Source organism: Lytechinus variegatus, chromosome 16 (genome assembly GCF_018143015.1).
Source record: "Lytechinus variegatus isolate NC3 chromosome 16, Lvar_3.0, whole genome shotgun sequence".
NCBI lineage: Eukaryota > Metazoa > Echinodermata > Echinoidea > Temnopleuroida > Toxopneustidae > Lytechinus > Lytechinus variegatus.
The window spans coordinates 18,440,624-18,459,991 of NC_054755.1; the positions used below are offsets into that span (position 1 = coordinate 18,440,624).

The following is a 19,368-nucleotide window of genomic DNA, read 5'->3' on the forward strand; positions in this document are numbered from 1 at the left end:
TGCGCTTCCAGCTGAAGCCATGACATTCTAATGGAACATCTGACCAGCTGTATAGATGCCCTAGGCCCTGTTACATAAAGCTTACCAATCGATCACAACAATTTTTCAGAACTGATTGTACATTAAATCAATGTACAATCATACATGATCATCAATCGTATGGTGAAAGTTGCTTAGGTTTGTGAAAGAGAACCCAGAAAAGATCCCTCAATCATTTACGTATCACTGATGTCATGTTATCCCATTTTCAGAACTCCCTGGTTGACCAAATGTGTACATATGGAAAACCGTAGTGGGTGTCAGACCATACTTCTATTTGTGATGCTGTATATTACATGAGAATGCAGTAGCGTACACAGGAGTTTTGAAAGGGGGGGGGGGGTTAAGCTGAATGAAATGTTTGACAACCACAAAAAAATCCTTCAAAAAATTTTGGGAGGGGGTATCAAAAAACATTTAAAGGGTGTTTGAACCCCTGTAACCACCCCCTGCATACGTTACTGCATGGATCCTACTACATGGAGATCCATGGTTACTGTGAGAATAGCAGAATGGTACCAAGAACATGGCTAAGATGTCTTTTCTAATGCCCTTTTTGCGCACACCTATCCATTTTGTATAGATAGCGGATCGTGGATATGAATAATTGATATGAGAAGTTGGGAGCGTGTTTTGAAGCAGGTGTTGGGTTTGCATAGCTTGGAATGGAGTGAAGGGAACTTGTGATGTTTTCTGTGATGTGAATTGATTAATGATCGGTTGTTCTGATGGTTACATTTTCATGAAATAAATCAAAAATAGTCTTTTGTTGATAAATGAAAATGATAATTGACATTTCATATTCTTGTGTTAATAATTACTCTTGATGTAGTTGTTTATTGAATATCGTTATTGTAAATGAATTTGTAATTAAGTCATAGAATAACACAAAATACTGTTAAAAGAAAGTTGTATCACATTTTGAACATAAAATTTTCATAGGGCAATAGCTCAGTGCTGTTGATAATGAATAAGGTAATACACAATTTTACCCCTCCCCCCATTTGATATTGCAGGCCTTAAATTTCAATATTTTTAGGGCAAGACCACTTTTCAAACAGGTACATATACATCTCTATATTTACAGCACAAATGGGACAAATCAGAACGTGGCATCGTGGATGTCTAAGGCTCTGTGGCCTAAGTAATCTAAGTCATCGCCTTGGATAGCTTATAAGTATACTTGTAAGACCTGTCGTTGGATTGTTGATTATGTGAAACGACCAAGAAAAGTTCACCAGATTAGCTCTAATCGAAAAAAGACGATGTTCCAAGTGTTTGGTGTGTACTAATTCTCTCATTTGTTTTCTCTTTTCTTTCTTTTCTCACTCCAGGTAAAATCTCACTTTTCTACCTTATATTCTACACCTGTTTAGCTGCATTCTGGGCCTGTATGTTGCTTGTTTTCATGCAAACAGTGGATTATAACAGACCCAAGTGGGTTTCATACGTCAGTACACCAGGTAAGAGTGAACAAAAGAACATTTATATATCGAGGGCATGGAAATATGACATATGATGCACCACGCCGTACACCGGGGTACCGTAGTACCCCGGGGTACGGCGTTGTGCAGCGCCATCTCGTGTTGTAATAGTGTACAGTTACATTGTTGTCATGGTGATCACGGTCGTACGATCGGTGCGACAATCATGACAATGAATTGGGACAATGATCACAACGCCTAAAATAATGGTTAATTTGATCTGAATGTTTCTTGCCACATACCATTATTGTATGAGTTTAAATCTATGTAGGGCCTAATGCTCACAATAACCAAAGATTTTCTTTCAATTATGGTGGAATTTGATAATGGTTAATTTTATCTGAATTAAAAATGACTAAAAATGTCTTGCCACATACTGTACAATAATCGTGTGAGAATAATTCTTTATTTTGTGTCTGAAGATGTAATATAACAGTAAGCACACCCTTGATTTTCATTCACTCACACAGTGCTGGAAAATTAATGAGAGAAACTGACACTGAAATGTTTGATAACGAACAAACTTTAATTTCCAATTTCATTCAAATATTCAATTAAATAATTGAATTGAATTGAATTCAAAGACATAAGATCAATAATGACAACTACAGGTATCATTATTGAACAGTGAAGATTAGAACAGAACATGAAAATTAGAATAAAGTTATCATTTGCATGCATTAATTGTTACATAAGATCACTAAAAAGAAAAAAGAAATCTGTCCAAAACATTAAAATATACTTGTACACATTTTTGGGTAACCCAGGGTACAGCGCAAAAAATAAAATAAATAATTCAACAAAATGGCGGATTATTATTTGGTACCCCAGGGTACCAAATACTGCATCATATAAACTCAGGGCTATATTACCCTAGAAACGCTTCTGAGGGCCCTCTAAAACTTATAAAAAGTACCTGAATTTGGGGGTCCTGTGCTTACTTTAATAAAAGGTAGCAAATTTGGTTGGCGAGCTCAAAATGTAGCTCCTGGATTTTTACCAGGTCAAGGTCAAATAATTGTGCTTGTTAAGTCTCTTCATATGGATATCACTGAGCACAATAAATTTTGTCAGTTAAGATGGGCACCTGTAAACATTCTCCAGAATCAGAAAAATGACAGAGAATGAATTTTAGATCATAATTATCATCATTCCTGTCATAATCGGCATCATCAGCGCCATTGCCCTTGTCCTCATGATCACCTCTACCGCTAACCACCCCTGTCTTAATCTTGATCATTAATTACCACCATTGAATCCTGCTTTATCTTGATTCGAAAAGAATTTTTTTTTTCATCATGCACCATACCTTACATTAGCTCAGTTGAATACTGAATGATTTTTTTTTTTCTGTTGACAGGTCTTGCTGTAACACCTAGTCTATTAGAAGAGAGGATAAGCTACACACCAAGCAATGAACTAACGTTTAAGAAAACAACTGACATTCTTCAAGAGGTCTGGGATTGTAAGTATTACTGACCACACAGGAAATTCTGGATTGTAATGTGACTTGTAGCAAGCTGTAAAGCGTGGAATCTACTCTGTAGAATAACCAAGAAAGTTAGAAACGGCTGAGAATTAAAAAGGTTTTGTTGAGATTTTCAAGACTCAATAGAGATGCAGATTTAGTTGTCTTCAGGAGGGTTTTTTTTTTTACTGTATTAGATGCCTTAGAATGATCATTATTCAGTAGACAATGCAATATAGCATAGCATTGCTCAACAAGTTTCGTACTTACACCTATGGGCAATTCGTCAGATTCCAGCATAGCGCGGGATAGGTTTATTTATACAGTGCGAAAAGGCTTGATTATTCCAGCCAGACCATTGAGATGAAAATTAATTATTTTGGTCTATTCTGAAATTTACTTACACTTTTAGTCATTTTCCATTGATTAATTCGTTTTGAATATTTTGAATTTGACTGTTGAAAAGATGCCCTCATTATGCATTAATTTCTTCCAAAAAAGCTATTCCCAGAAAAAAAGCAGTCTATCATTTGAAACCTATTATTAAATGATTTCGATGTATTAATGATTGAATCACACAAGCAACTGATTTTCTTAATACATCTTTCATGTAACCTGTGTTAATGGTATATAATCTTTCAGCATATGTGGGCGTGTCGTGGTCTAGTGGTTCTGACTCTCGCCTTCAAACAGAGGGTCGTGGGTTCGAATCCTAGCCGTGTTTTCCTTCAGCAAGAAATTTATCCACATTGTGCTGCACTCAACCCAGGTGAGGTAAATGGGCACCGGCAAAAAATAATTCTTCAAAAAGCTGTGTTCACGTGAATCAGTAGCCTAGCTTAGCCGGGTAATAATAATAGCAGGGCCTGCTGGGAGAACAGTTTTTGGAACTGAAGTGGCTCTCGTGGGTAAATATGCCGTTATAATTATTATTGTTATTATTAACATGTCGGGAAATTAATTCAAATGCAAGGGTATTATATTCCAGGTTTTAATAATTGATAATTCCCATCCCTCTTAAGCACTCTCACCAGAGAATCAGGAACACGCAGAAGACTGCGAACCTCTGACGGAGACTGGCAACAAGACCATGCAGAGATACTGCTCCTTTGATCGCACCAATCTTGGCCAATTCTGCACTCCAGATAACTACTTTGGGTACAACACGACGTCTCCCTGCATCTTTGTCAATCTGAACAGGGTAAATACACCAAAATCAGCAATTTTGTAGAATGGGTGATTTCAAGTGTGGTGTTGAGCACTGGTGTTGATACTGCGTCAAGTCCAGCACCAGGCTAAACACCAAACATTATTAGGTGTTAATGTGCTGGCAATAATTCAATTATTATACGTCTATATGTGCCCTTGACACCGGAACTAATAACTGATGACGACACCCAACTTAAAATCACCCGTTGGCATGTACTAGACACGAGTGCAACAGCATCATGATTTGTATTATGTGTTCAGAAGTTCACATTCATTGGCTCCATTTTGAAAAGGCCATACTGTCTTGCTACGGACCAAGATGGCATTCAACGTGTACTCAAATATAGTGCTAATGTCCTTCTTCTACTTCTTAAAGCGACATATTGAATATTGTTGCATTATTATAGTCTGGGTTATATGAGGAAACCTAGACTTTGGTGATATCCAGATGGGTGTCTTGAGCCATTCAATCTTCACCCAAGAGCCAAAGTAAATTGCTTTGGTAACCCCTTTCAAAATTGACTTCTTATATTAGATGCTCAATGCCTAGTTTCCCTTGTGCACCGGTGTGCTAACAATGCAAGCATCGAGTTACGTAAAGTGATACTGCAAACTTTGAACTGCATGTAATGATCAGAGAATAATGTTGATTAAAGGTCAAGTCCACCACAGAAAAATGTCGATTTGAATTAACAGAGAAAAATCAAACTAGCAATAACGCTGAAAATTTCATCAAAATATTGTTTAAATTATACAATATTTCATTTTCTAACAGATTTGACAATAAGTACCGAGTTGACTGAATCATATAGTATTAAACAATGCTAGTTTCACACGTTCAGGGAGGAATTAATCGTTGCTTCACTTGACAATGAGGAGAAAATTAGAATATTTTATAAAATGAAATACAAAAGAAATAGTGGATGACATCATCAGTCTCCTCATTTGCATACCGACCAGGATGTGCATATAATTCACATGTGAGATTACGCGAAACTTGAAAAATCATAACTTTCTTATTTTACATCTGATTTTGATGAAATTTTCAGTGTTATGCCTGTTGTATTTTTCTCTTTTTATTCAAAATCAACTTTTTGTTGGGGAGGACCTGTCCTTTTAAGTGTATAAAGATTTTTGTTCAAGAAATTTGCATATGACTGGTCATACCAAGGGATTATGAGGAAAATTTTATGAAAACAACACTTATTAAAGATGGGGGGGGGGGTAAGATTTTGAACTGATCAAATAACAATTTGGGTGAGTCAAAGTACCTTTCAAACATGGATTGGGAATTCAGTGAAAGAGATTTGATGACCATCTTGGGATGTATTAAGAATTCAGAGCAATTATACAAGTATTCAACTCTACTTTACATAGCACAATTGTTCCTTTTTTTCATTCCAAGGGGTTTGTTTCACAAGAAAAGTGTTTCGAAATCCTCATTTAAACTTCCAATTCTGTGTGGCATGTAATGCATCTCAGTATTGGTCAAGTCATAATCCTTAATGCATTAGCCTGGCTCACACCTTCTTGTTTCGTATTTATGTTCAGTTGTTTACTGCACGAACACAGACAAACACAAAACCATGAAATGAGCTGATACAAGGTTAATATTAAACTAACGTAGAGGCCTTGTATTCCAGCTCGCTTGCTTCAAATATTTTCAAATAACCGGAACAAACTTAAATTTGTATGAGCAGACAAGTGGCGGCAAGCCAGCTCACATGGCCAGTGCGGTGTTACTGCTCGAATTACCTCAGCTTACCTCTCTATACTACATGCAACTGTGCACGCTCATGCGTAGCAGTCAGATTGCAACCAAAACGTTTAATGCAAAGTATGCTGTAAGGATGCATATTGCTGCCTTCGGCTGATACAGTAATACACAGCTTAAAACGTGAAGGTGAGCTGGGCTAAAGTACGTTTCATTCATTCGTGACATTACACGTTTGATATCTTCCAAGCATGACTTTAAGTGGCACATTTCACTCTTATGTGTGAGTACTCCAGGCCTCTTTTCATTCTTTCCTTTTCCTGTCAATCCTCTTCCTGTGAATGGCAAAGGGAAGAAAAAAAAAGGATTTTTGAAAAGTAATGCCACTGTTAATAGGTGTTTTCCTACCTTAAATGCGTAAATACCAATATCCTGTGCAATTACGGTGGTTGGTACATGTACATGTATTGGGTCTCTCATTGGGAAGATGTTTCACAAACGATCAAATGTAACGTAAAATCATGCGTAAACGTGCAAACGGTACCCAACCTCATATCTGACATTCATGTATGTATATAAATATGATGGACACAAAAGAAGAAGACTCAACAGTGTTTGCCGAGTATGATTTGACTAATGCGGTGATGCGTGTTATACCACAAGAAATTGGAAATTGAAGTATGATCTTTAGTGCCCTAACATGCCCTAACTAACTTTATGAAACTACTATCCAGATTTCTCCTTGTCGGTTTCCTACCATTACCAAATTGTTTTGTTTACATAAATCCAGGGGCTAGTTCCTGAAGCATTTACAATAGTAGTAACTTTGCAATTATGGTATAAACTCCCATGGTAACGGTGCTCAGCAGCCAAGAACACTGAAAGTGTCAGTGGTGGTGACCATCATTTATAAAGTCTTTATGAAACAGATCCTTGGACCAAACATCAATCTTTTATTTTAAAAAGTAACCCCAAATACTAGGCCTGAAATTAAAAGAGCATCAAATTGTCTGATGAGAAAATATCTACACTGACCGCACAGAAAACCTGTTGGCGCTAGCATGTGCAAACAGAGGCCCTGTTGCAACCGGTAATGTGGCAGCGAGCCTAATGTTACAACAGTGCATCACTTACACATTGAAATGAATGTTTTGACTTTACCAGCCAAAGATGTGACCGGACTTACTGTTAGCGCTCTCTTAGGTTAACAAAATAATATTTCTCTGCGGCCAGCACAGATGGTTAGCAATATCATTTAATTCCGCAAACCTCAGGAAAGACATTGGATTAGTGTACATGTACCTCTTTCAAAATTGAATTTTAATTCCCAGTTTAGTGCAGTGCACCATGCGTCACCACGTTTGTTACATCATGCTCAGAAGATGCTGAAATTCTGCATATTCAGTAAAAAAAAAAATCAGCCTTAAATGCCTTTAAAGGTATTGTTTAACTTCGTGAGCAGCCGATTTAAAAAATTCTCAAACCAAGATGAAACATGTGTACAAGTGCATGTATTAGAACTAATAAACCCTGAAAACAACCATTATTGAGAATGAAAAGCTAAAACTACAAGGCAAACCCCGATTTTGTAAATAGGCGTCTTATAGACGCCTAAATAGTACACATAAGTGTATGGGATGAAATTAAGATTGTGTTTCCGGTCACTTTATATTTCAATTTTTGAAGCACTAAATAATTATTTTTGAACGCAATTTTTTCTGGGCTTCATTTTTGTAACATATCACAGACACAGGTGACAAGTGTGACCTTCTAGCTCAGATTTTTTTCAAGTCAAACCAATGTTAAACAATCACCTTAAGCATGCCTTTAAGCATGACTTCAAGTTGCACTTTACGGTTTGTGAAGCACTCCCAGGTGCAAACCATCCCTTTCAATCGCAAAGGTTACCCCACAGAAAGACCAATTTGCTTGCGTTGTTACTGCGTATTACATGCTTGTGTGCATTGATACCACAGCAATATCATAAAGATATAGAACTGATCCCCTGTCATAGCTTGTATAGTTTGAAATAAACTAGGTGTACATGTAACACAATGCATAGCGGATGATAGGAGGGCCAAGTTTACAACATTTGATTACATCCATCATTATATGCTATCAAGTATACCGAGGATCTGGACAATTAATCATTAAACTTTGTGTAATCGGCCCCTGAACTCGATCTTCTTTTTGATTGAGAACTTGAATTAGTCTCAAGTGTGTAATAGCATGCAATCTCATAACATAACATAGATTAATACCCTAGCCGATTGACTGTCATGTTCAATGAAGCATTGGATAATGTGATAGTGAACACCCATGTTATCTGTGTGAGGTGTAGGGGATCAGGTACAGAATGAAGATCAGAAGTCGCCCCTCATAGGAAGACCTTTTCAAACTTTTCTGTTTCATAATAATTCATAATATAACACTTGATGCTCATGTTTATGTAATATATACCTTGGATAATAACTTGGATGCAGGCATGTTCAGTTATTAACATGCCTCTTTTTGACGTACAATGTGGTATTCTGGCTAGAATTTATGTACACATTCCTAGGAAGCTGGTGTAGTACCAAAAGTCATTACCCTTTTTTTAAAGAGTTTGATCATTGACATTTCATTCTTTAAATTTCCCTATAGGTTTGGGGATGGACTCCAGAAGACCCTGAAGCCGATGCCAAAGACAAACCAGACAACTACGTTAATGGAAACATCCTTATCACCTGCAAGCCATACGTAAGTACACTCTTCTGTGCACTCTTGAAGAGTTGTAGGAGGCATGTTCCTACACCTAGGTTATGAAGTAACTGTATTCATCAGCCTAAGCAGAGTTCCCAGCCCATCAGGGAAAATGATTTTTTTTCTTTTTTCCTGTCAGGGAAAAATCAGGGTATTCGATAAAAAATACCTCAAATTTGAAAAATCAGGGAATTTTGATAGGCCCAAAAGTCAAAAGCATGGTAGTCAGTCAGACTCTGTTATATCTCCTTGCATATCAAAACAACATCCATTGAATGACTGGTTATGGTGGTACTAATTAGTTTTACATTGTTTTTATACTGAAAATCCATGTATTTCACTGCAACAACTTAAGAAAACATGCGAAACTGGGAATGGGTTTAAATAATTATCAGGGAATTTTCAAACTTTATCAGGGAAAAATCAGGGAATTTTGTTTTCTTGAAAAGCTGGGAACCCTGTAAAGGCATAACAAGTGACTTGAGGCCAATTAAATCCTGTAGTGAATGTTGTCAGCTGTTCTCTGAAAGGACCACCTGTCTCTCAAAACCACAAGTTTGGTTTCCCCTCAATGTCTTTCCCCCTTGAAAGTCCTTGGACAATGGTGCTTGCTGAAATCAATGTCATTGCTAATCCTGCTTTCCTGGACGGTGCAACTTCAAGCTTAGTAACTTTTATGACTGATCATACATAACAATTTATGCAATCAATGGTAGAAATCACCTCCAGGAAAAATCGCTAAGTCCTGCAGGGAATCTTAGAAACTCGCAACTTGGATTTATCCCAGTTTGATAACAAACCCTTATAAATCGAACCTGATTCATGAAACTACAGTCCTTATGAAACCGGACCCTGGTCATATATTTCTTTTCTACTTCCTACTTTGTTAGTTCCAAGAGGCATAGTGCTTTGATAGAAATATGGTAATCTCCTCAGAGTGTGTCTGAAAGCTGTTCATGCTTGATTATTCTAGATTCTTGATCTTTAGTTTGTCCAGGAGAGAGACGCTTGACCCTGAAGAAGGGTCAGTGTCAAATGATGTACTTCCTCTTCCTGTTAAGATGTCATCCTGAATAAAGCCTGCAGAAAATCAAAAGTAGATCAAAAGCTACGGTTAGTCTGGAGATTTATTTGAACTCAAGAGAGTAGGCATATTTTCTGATTTCATGACTGAGCCATCAGTGACTCATCACCTAGAAGAAAGCAATACATGTCAACTAGATTCTCTTCTACAGAGATGACAACTCTCAACTTTTTTTGCAGTAGTTACAGTATCTACTGTCTTGCAATGTTCATTGTATAAAAGAGATTTCCACAGGGCTTGAAGTTATCAAAGGCCATCTCCTTGATTTGTTGGGCTCTCTTTTTCTCTGCTTGTGCTGTAATGTAAAAATTTGCCCTACAAACAATTGGTCTTAACCTAAAACATATTAAAAAAATCAAGGTATGTCACTTAATGGGATTTTTTTCACTCTATATGCCCATCAAAATAGTGCCGACCTTTGGGTTGCATCATTAGATGCTCTGAGGCTCTATATGAGTTTTTATGGCAGTTGTGTGGTTTCTTAAGAAGTTGTGTTACTGTTACGTGCCATAGCAGAATCCGGTTACCTGTTTTGAATTATGGAATGTTCTCCAGGGCCCTGTAACACAAAGTTAGCGATTAATAGCTAAAAAAAGCAGCCTATCAAGTTCATTGATGCGTGCGCATTCTGCTCATAGTCGGACGAAGAACCAATCAAATTTGTTCTTTCAAATTAGCGATTAATCGCCAACCTTTGTGTTACTTGGCCCAGACGGACCAAACAATTTTTCCAGTGACATACAATCAGTTGGTTTAGAGTCGTTTTCGTTGTTGGGACTGTAGCATTAATGGCAGCAGTTCTTGTAGCATTGGATGTACGCATGAACTGTGCCCACTTGAACTGATGATCAAAGTTTCTTTATCACACTCCTTGCCTGAAGGATCCCAGTGTGAACCGATTGTTCCAACGGATCAAGATACTTCCTCACTTGAACCCAAGTACTGTACAGCAGGACATGGTTTGGGTCCTGTCCGCTGATTCACCCTGACGAATTAGCTGTGTATTTTTAGGTTGCATGTGTTGCCTTGACATGATGTGCTTCTGGCTTTTGGATGTATGCCCAGGAATGGCGGCAAAAGGGGGTAGAGAGAGTGGAGCAGAGGAGAAACAGAAAGGAAGTACAAACCCCTGAAAAGCTGAAGAGAGAAGGAAAAAAAGGATTGCCTTTGTGTCTTTAATAGTTGGCTGCAAGTTCAGAAGTTCATTCCGCAGGCCCCATGAGGGGACAAGTGGCATCCTGTAGGATACACTCGTCTTTCTCCCCAAGTTTGCAGTAGTGGGGTTGACTCTCCCACTCTCTTGATATATTCTTTGGCATATCTGATCACATGATAGTGACTTAGCATGTGAACCTAGCTGGTATCGTTTACTTAAATAATATTTGAATTGAATATGAGTTGGAAGTTACAAGAGGCGGGTCAAGATGGATGTAACTGGAATGATGATGCATAGGTCAAGTCTCCTATGTACTTCCGTCTTAAAATGAATGGCCACTACGTGGATGTAACATGATGAATTTTATGTGGCATATTTGGTCAGCTTTCTGTTGTGGAACCAAGCGCATATCAATTATATTAGTTTTGGCCCTGATAGAACAAATTTGCTCTAAGTCCTTCCTGGGCAAAATATTTTCTGAATATGGGTTTTATTTTGTTAATGCTCCAGTCATTTTGCATGAAACTCGAAAGGAATTTACAGCAGCTCCTTGTCATTTATAGGGGTTACTAGACTTTGCTCTTCTTCTGTTAACATCAAGATGCCTTAATTTTGATCCCCCCCCAAGTTGCCTTGACCAGCCTTTTTGTGATGTCGTTGCATCTTCTGATTCTTCTCTGTTAGTGTCACATCATTCCAGAGCATTTTATCAACTTAAGGAAGGTCTAAAGTCAATGTGGGGAATAGCATGTTTGCCTTTTCAGGATAAAACCGTTTCATAAAGTGTTACAACTATCACAACTTTGCCATAATTGGAAATACCCATGGTAACAGCACAGAAGCCAATCCCAATCAAGGTTTCCATAGTAGTTGCTATGATGGTAAAGTTAGTTATAGGTTTTTATGAAATGGGCCGGTGCACTGCTAGAATTCATACCTGGTTCAATCCAACCCCTTCTTGCTCCGGCCCTCTCACACCCTCTCCCGCACTAAGTGTCAGGGCAGGAACCGTCCAATTTGTCTCAATTTGCCAGTCTTATAATCACGTGAGTCTACCCCTATCACCTGTGCGCTCCATACCATGTTTGAATAAAGCCTTGTTCATATTTGATGACACAAAGCTCTGCAGAATAGTTCATAATGTGTAGAGATGGTTTTACATATGCAACACCCCCCCCCCAAAAAAAAAGAAAGTAATGAATGAATCTATTCATGAAGACCACCTTTTAAATGTCCATTTTCTTGCCACAGTGCCAGGCATATTCAGAAAATATTATACAGATATTGACTGATGCGGTGTGTGATATAAACATCCTTTGGACCGCCGGATTTGTGCTTTCCCGAGGGGTTATATTTTCCCGAAGCGCACAGCGCTGAGGGAAAATATGATCACGAGGGAAAATATTAATCATTTAGGTGGTCCAAAGAATTTTTGTTAACTCATCCCATCAGTCAATATCTGTTATATTAGATAGCCTCTAATAATGAAGATAAAGTTAGGCCTAACGATACGTGCAGTCTGTTGTTTATGATATTCACAGTGATTGATTGAACTGGTATAGATCTAACGTTAGATCTTGATCTATCTAAGTAACGTTAGTCTAACGCAGTGACCCTTTTATAATCAAATCAACTTTGTTTAGGCCTAGCCCTAGATCTAACTCTAAGTTCGAGTCCAGTCCAGGTCCAGGACCCAAGGCAGGCCGATAATGCATGGTAACATCTAATCCACAAGAGGGCGCCATACACGTAGAAAAATATATTCATGGACCGGTTGGTCAATATATTCATCGAAGGTGGACCGGCTGGAAAAATACATTGATTTCGATCATATCACGTGACGCGCTATGAACCAATCGCGCTTGGCTATCTGTCTTGGCTATCTAATATAAACAAATATTGCAGAATAAGAAAATGAAAATATTTGATGTAAAGCCCAGAGCACACTATGCGAAGTGATTGAACCAAGATCAGATTGCAACAAATTAGAGAGTGAGCGCCGACCTTTGTTGCAGTAGGATCAAAGACCAAATTTCATATGTTTGACATTTCAAATTTTTCTGCGATTTTGCAATTTCAGCCAATCAGATTTGTCTTAGACTGTGTTATGGCCGCTTTGCTGTGTTGCTGCAGTGCAGACAACATACACGCAAAAGAAGAGGCGCCATGAGATGCAGCATGCCGCAGAGCAGTTGCAATGTGTGCGTTGGCCTGCGATGCAATGGTACTGCTATGCAATTGGCAATTTTGTTCCAATTCTATCCTTATGTAATCGCATCGTGTAGTATGCGCTCTGCTTATTAAAGGATCTTCTGTTTTTCTCAATTATTGACTGGTCTTCAATGTTTAAGATACAATCCTTGGCTGTGTGTGGGCTCTGGCTCTTCATGTGACATGCATTATATTTGTAAGTTAGTGCCATAATGGCCCTTTTTAAAGAAATATCGAACATAACAGAAAAATGGTGCTTAATTTCTGCAAATTTGGAAATCAAATTGTCACCAAGTATCAATGGATTGAAAAAAAAGATTTCACAGTCAGTGGTAAGATAGGAATGTTAGGTGAATGCTCCAATGTAGTGTATATTGTGGAACTCGACGGTGAGTTGAGATTTAATTTCATGGCCTGAAGTCACAGTCCAACTCTTTGGGAAAATTATAGGAAGCCAAAAAATGTCTTTTTGTTTTTTACATCGTTTATTGTGTTTACCGTTTTTCTTTCGTCACGCTAAATATGGTAAAGAAAAGTTTTTCCCAGCCGGTAATTTTAAATGGAATTTCAAGTGAGCTGGTGAATCAATCCTCTGTCTACTGCTAAAGATTTGTCTCTGTTTGCTATTCATAGTCAAACAACAACTTAATACCAGAGTTTAGAATAAACCCAAGTTCCGAATGCAGGCCCCTGACTTTAACAAAGTCAGGTATGAGTAAACTGATAAGTCCATCATGTTGCATGTAGATGTTCACAGGTTTTCTGTAACATCCTTTTTGTCTTTTTCATTTTCATATTGCAGAAAGAAAAGGATGCTCCTTCTGTCAACGGAACGGAAATCTTCCCAGATTCGGGTCTGCCATTTGCTTACTTTCCCTACGTGATCGGTACAAACAAGAAGAAGCAGGCCCTCTATGTCTCCCCATACGTTGCCGTCCGTGTTAAACTCAATCCAGAGGAAGCCACAGGCAAGGACGTCAAGGTCCAGTGCGAAGCCTACACCGGTAACATTGAACCCAGGGGCGGACTTTACGATTTCAAAGAGAGATCGGCGTTCACCGTTATATTCAACCTGGGCAAAACATCAGCACCCAAAGACGAAATGTAACATTCAGAGTTAAATATTATTAGCAGCAAAAAAACCATAGTCTTTTCCTTCTTCAAAATTTAAATCTCTTTTCAAAGGAAAAATGGACACTCTGTCAAGAGAAGGGGCAAGTGAAACATGAAAACCATTGTCACCTTTGTTTGGGTTAGCGACGACAATTGAAGGCGACATTCCTCCGGGCCTGAGAAAGCTTGTATTGATAGGATTTATTTGTCTTTCTTTTTGGACAGATGAGAGAGGAAATTTTTGAACGGCCCTGTTTGGCAGTGATCTTGCAATCTTCCCGTTTCCATAGACCAAAACTCTGTTGTCTTGAGGTTTGTACTGATCGATCATTCTCAGTTGCCCTCTTTCAGTTTCCTTGCATCTTCTCTTACGGGTAGTTAAAGTTTTTTTTATCATTTTCCGATCAGAAGTATTCATGATTTGCTATTGAAAAAACATTAATTCAACAGTTTTTTATGAAATTTTATGAAAATTTCTTAATTTCCTCATTCTCGCCCCAATAATATGCCCTCTTTTTATATTCCAATGCAATGAATTTTAAAACCAGCTGGAATCATTGATTATCACTCAGAACACAACAGATAGCGGCATCAGAAATATCAGATAGCAGAAAAAAAAGATACCAAAGTTTAGAAGTGTTATATTTTTTTAGATGTGCTCACACTTTTCTCTCTACGACAATGTTAAATTCGGTCAATACACAGAATAATTTAATCCGGACCACTTGCTGAACATTGGGATTTCTGTACTGCTTGCATGTAGAGAGATCGTCTTTACCATCATTATTTTAATGTATTATATACAGTCTGCTCACATACTACCAACGGAGCAGTGTTTGGATATTTAATTGATGCAAGTTTCGTTTAGTTTAATGTTTATCCTAGCAAAATCTGTCGGATAATTTCACCTGCCTTTATACACATCTCTGAATGTTCCTGACAAGGGGGCGGAGAATAAACAAAATCTGTCGGCCATCGGAAACTAGAAGCAGGGAGGAGTCATTCCCCCTGCCCGAGTTTCCAATAGCCTGCTGCGCTTCCACCCTGTGGAGCCCGAGTTTATATTTTTCAGAGTGTGCCGTGCATGTGCGAGAGAAAGCGTGAGAGAGAGTGAGAGCTAGAATTCTGACCATAAACCCGTATGTTGTTCTTTGTATTAAAATGATGAGAAAATGCAAATGTTCTGTTTTAACAAGAGAAAATATGGGGAAATTAGTTAAAAGAATGTGTGTAATTAATTATCTTTGCATTCAGTCTTGTTGTAAATGATTTTTTATGTTGCTTTCTGTTGAGTACCGAATGTTTGAATATTGACTGGTACCCAATTTGAGGAATAAGAATAATTGTTATTTATATCATATTTTGGTAGTTACTGCATTATACACGATCTGTTCAATTCAGGTATATATCATACTATGTGTTTGTAAATGATGGACTTTCCGTAGACATGTAACACAATGGATGTCATGTATACATATTTCTATTTGCAGTTTTCTTTAGTTTTCTCCCTTTTTTGTGGGAAGAAACTAAACTAATTCTAAAAAAGTTTTTTTTTTATTGCCTGACATTATTTTGCCATCTTCTTCCTGTTTCCCCTTTTCTTTATTTTATCTTTTCATTAGATACACTACAATCAGTTGGGTTGGGTTGTTTGTATACAGGGGTTCCGTAGCAATACTAAGCAAGTTTAAAAAAAAAGATGTTCATGTGTGTGGAATGTGTTCGATTTATAATGAAAGACTAGTTTTTGAGAATATGTTAAATCAGACAATTTTTAGCTCTTTTTGTATAATCGCACAAAAGATGTCTTGACTCTTGGATATTAGATTTGTCAATTGCACTTCGGTTCAAATGAGATACCACTTCTCCATACATTTCTAGATCAGAAGTCATTGTAGTAATCACACATTTTTATTTGCACTTTTTATCCATAGAGTTTTGCCATTCGATGTGGATCTACCTATATAGGTTGACATTTTAAAAATATGAAAACATGTCATTATTGCAACTTCAATCTCGATATATGATGTTCAATCGTCTACTCTTTTGTGATAGATAGATATAAATATGTATATTGAATATATCTATATATATTGTCTATATTGATTGTCGTTTTGCAAAAATGAGAAGTACATGTATTTACTGTTCTAAAAAAAAAATAGATGGAAGAGGGAGGATGGAAAAAAGACCAAATGATATGAGTCCCGAGACGTTAGGTGATGGTGGTTAAAGTGTCATGTTGGATGTTGGAGTCATTGACCGGTTTTACTGCTTATGATAGCTTCCGACGTTCAGGGCGAGCCTGGCTTTACTATGAGATCAGTTATGTAGGCTCCTTGATGTGTGCAAGATGAAATCTCTGTCATGTCATGCAAAGACTGCATTGATTCTAATCACACGACCGCGGGGTCGGAAAGAAAACAAAATATGCAAACCAGTTCCGGTCTTTGTTGCTTCTAACATCTTCCGTGCTATTGCTGGTGTTTATTCCGAAGAGAGGGAGCAAATAGCTTTTGTATATTGCAATTTGGTGTTTCTATAACAAAACAGTAAAGTTGACAGTTGCACAATGCAACATAGATGTGCCCCCTTCAGATGGTTCACGGTGCCAAAATAAACACGATAGACGGCAAAATAGGTCTTAGGTTAGTTGGTGATGGGTACTGGTTTTTTTTAAATAAATTTTGATATAAAGGATCACATCTTTTCTTCTTTTTTTTGTAGATAAAGAGATAGGTATTATAAAATTGTCATTATTTTTATTATTTTTTTTTTCTTTTTCATTTCTTGTCTAGAAATAAGTGAATCTCTGTTGAATCCATACTTTTGCATCTGATCGTGGTGCAGAATGTACAGTGCTACTCATAACGATCTGTTCATAAGAAGAGTTATATGAAGTATATAAAGGAAACAGAAATGAACATGTTTATTCTTGTAGGAGAACAGGCGGTGTTTTAACTTGTTTGTAGTATTATAGAATTGAAAAAGAAAAAATTGAAAAAACGTTCAAAAAAAAAAAAAAAAAAAAATCTCATTCCAATGTTCTCTTATGAGAGACCACTGATAGTAGATATGCTTCTTTCGACTTCAATCTAGCTGCCATTAATTGAAAAAAAATACTTTGTGTAATAAAACCAGTTTGTTAGATAGCGTGTATTTCAACTTTCACCAGGCCAATGTTAGGGGTGGCATGGAAGGATATTGTTGCGTTCATAAAACCATCCTAACGATAAATGCAGTCCGTCTCTCTACCCCATATCTTTATATCGGAAACCCTTGAAGTATGTGGTTTGCATCTCTGTATTAAGAGTGATTGAAAATGTAGTCAATTTGTAATCACCAAACTTCAATGTAGGACACCGATATCCCCTCCCCAACTCAAAAGATATGTGTACTACTATTCTGCTGGAAGAGAGAAACCTTACACTAGCACGTTAATGTGTTAGGTCAATTCCATCTATGCAACTTACCAGCTTCAAATGGATTTTGGTGTCTCTCAACACGTATGACCAGAAAAAAAAACTATTACATCCCGACTCTCGTGGTTAACCTTGCGAGAGCCACATAGTTTTACCCGAAGGCGTGAATATTCATGGGTTGTTTATTACTGTTTAGGAAAAATTCAAATTTTATGACTTCTCTAACAACAAAGGACTGGATTCTCTTTCAATGGAATGAATGCTAATTTCTTTTAACAACGGATTTGAGTAGCCCTATTTTGATATTTTTAAGATTGTAATATTTCCAAATGAAAACTTTAATAAGAGTGTATTAAGCTGTCCATCTGAGCAAAAATCTTTTGAAAAAGAAAAAAATGAATTTACATTGTTAAACATGGCAATGCAAATTGCAGAGAATGGTAGCTCTAGGCAGCATATTGTACTGTGACGACTGTGTGTTCTTACGAAGGATAAATAAAAGTTTGAATTTTTCCCCTACTTTATGGTCTGAATGTATTTTCTTTATTGTCGCGCTACTTACATGTATGTTTAATATGGGACGTTGCAAGAAACAACATTCTTCTGTATTGCAAATAGTGCACAAGTCACAAAGCCTTGTGGGGACATTCCAGGAAATTTGCATTTAACCATAGGACTTGCATCAGATTTGATGACTTGTGATTCATGAAGAAATTTTTTTTTGCAATGCCCAATAAGTTTTTTTCTGCAGGTATATGTTTATGTCTCTGTATTAGTGCTCTTTTTTGACAAATTTTAGTAATGACCAGGGGGGTGTTTCACAAAGATTGAAGTATGACTTGAGAGTCGCACGTAAATACCGAGTTGCGTACAGTATGAAAGTCTTGACCGCATTGGTCAAATCGTGTCCCAGGGACACGCGCTGATGCATATTTATCAATAAGATCACGTGTTGTATATCATGTACGCGTCTGCATTTAAGTGCTACTATTTCTTTTTGTTTCTATTTGTGGTAACTCCCGTAGGAACTCGGCAGGACAGCATTTTGCTGGTAAACGCCAAGCTGTCATATAACCAATTACCTATGAAACATTTTACGTCTAGGTTAATCAGTCATGGCTGACGTTATAGACGACAGATATCACTCTCGGGCCTTTTTATTAAAGTGGAGACAATGGCAGAGTTGGGATTTGAACTCACAACCTTGCGATTATGAGTCCAATGCTCTAACCACTGGACCACACGACTGAAGTCGTACTTAAATCTTTGTGAAACTCCCTCCAGATGATTTTACTTTCACTTCATCTAGTTATTATTTTACAGCTTTATCAAATATTTGATTCATATACCAAGAGTTGTGCTAGACCTGGGGGGTGTTTCACAAAGATTTAAGTATGTCTTAAGTCACACACAGATGTCTGGTTGCGTTTGGTGTAAAGGGCATCTCCACGTTGGTCAGATCATGTCAGGAGAATGCGCACTGCTCTGTATTGATCAGTAAGATTGCATGTTGCATATCATGTACACGTATGCATTCAACTGCTACTCTAAGGTCATACTTAAATCTTTGTGAAACACCCCCTGGTGGATACCATATAAAATGGGTATAGCTTTATTGGAAATGGTTAAAGAAATGGACCAAATTATACAAACTGGGGCCCGTTGCAGAAAGTTTCAATCAATCACAACTCTAAAAATCATGCACAACTTGATTTTGAACCAATCAACA

At 37.4% G+C, this 19,368-nt stretch overlaps 1 protein-coding gene across 1 annotated transcript; it reads left to right on the forward strand.

Moving 5' to 3' along the window:
• The first annotated feature begins 518 nt into the window (after positions 1-518).
• LOC121430258 (sodium/potassium-transporting ATPase subunit beta-3-like) lies at positions 519-18,158 on the forward strand. Its single transcript, XM_041627535.1, has 6 exons — positions 519-537; positions 1,302-1,502; positions 2,884-2,988; positions 4,014-4,192; positions 8,558-8,653; positions 13,910-18,158. Exons 1-6 carry the CDS (start codon positions 519-521, stop codon positions 14,213-14,215), a joined length of 906 nt encoding a protein of 301 aa, XP_041483469.1. The 3' UTR covers positions 14,216-18,158.
• Positions 18,159-19,368: the final 1,210 nt, after the last annotated feature.

Excerpts from the sequence above, each read along its gene's own strand:
- LOC121430258 (XM_041627535.1), top strand. Across the intron at positions 2,989-4,013 it reads TCTTCAAGAGGTCTGGGATT|CACTCTCACCAGAGAATCAG; the intron begins GTAAGTATTACT and ends ATCCCTCTTAAG. Across the intron at positions 8,654-13,909 it reads TTATCACCTGCAAGCCATAC|AAAGAAAAGGATGCTCCTTC; the intron begins GTAAGTACACTC and ends TTCATATTGCAG.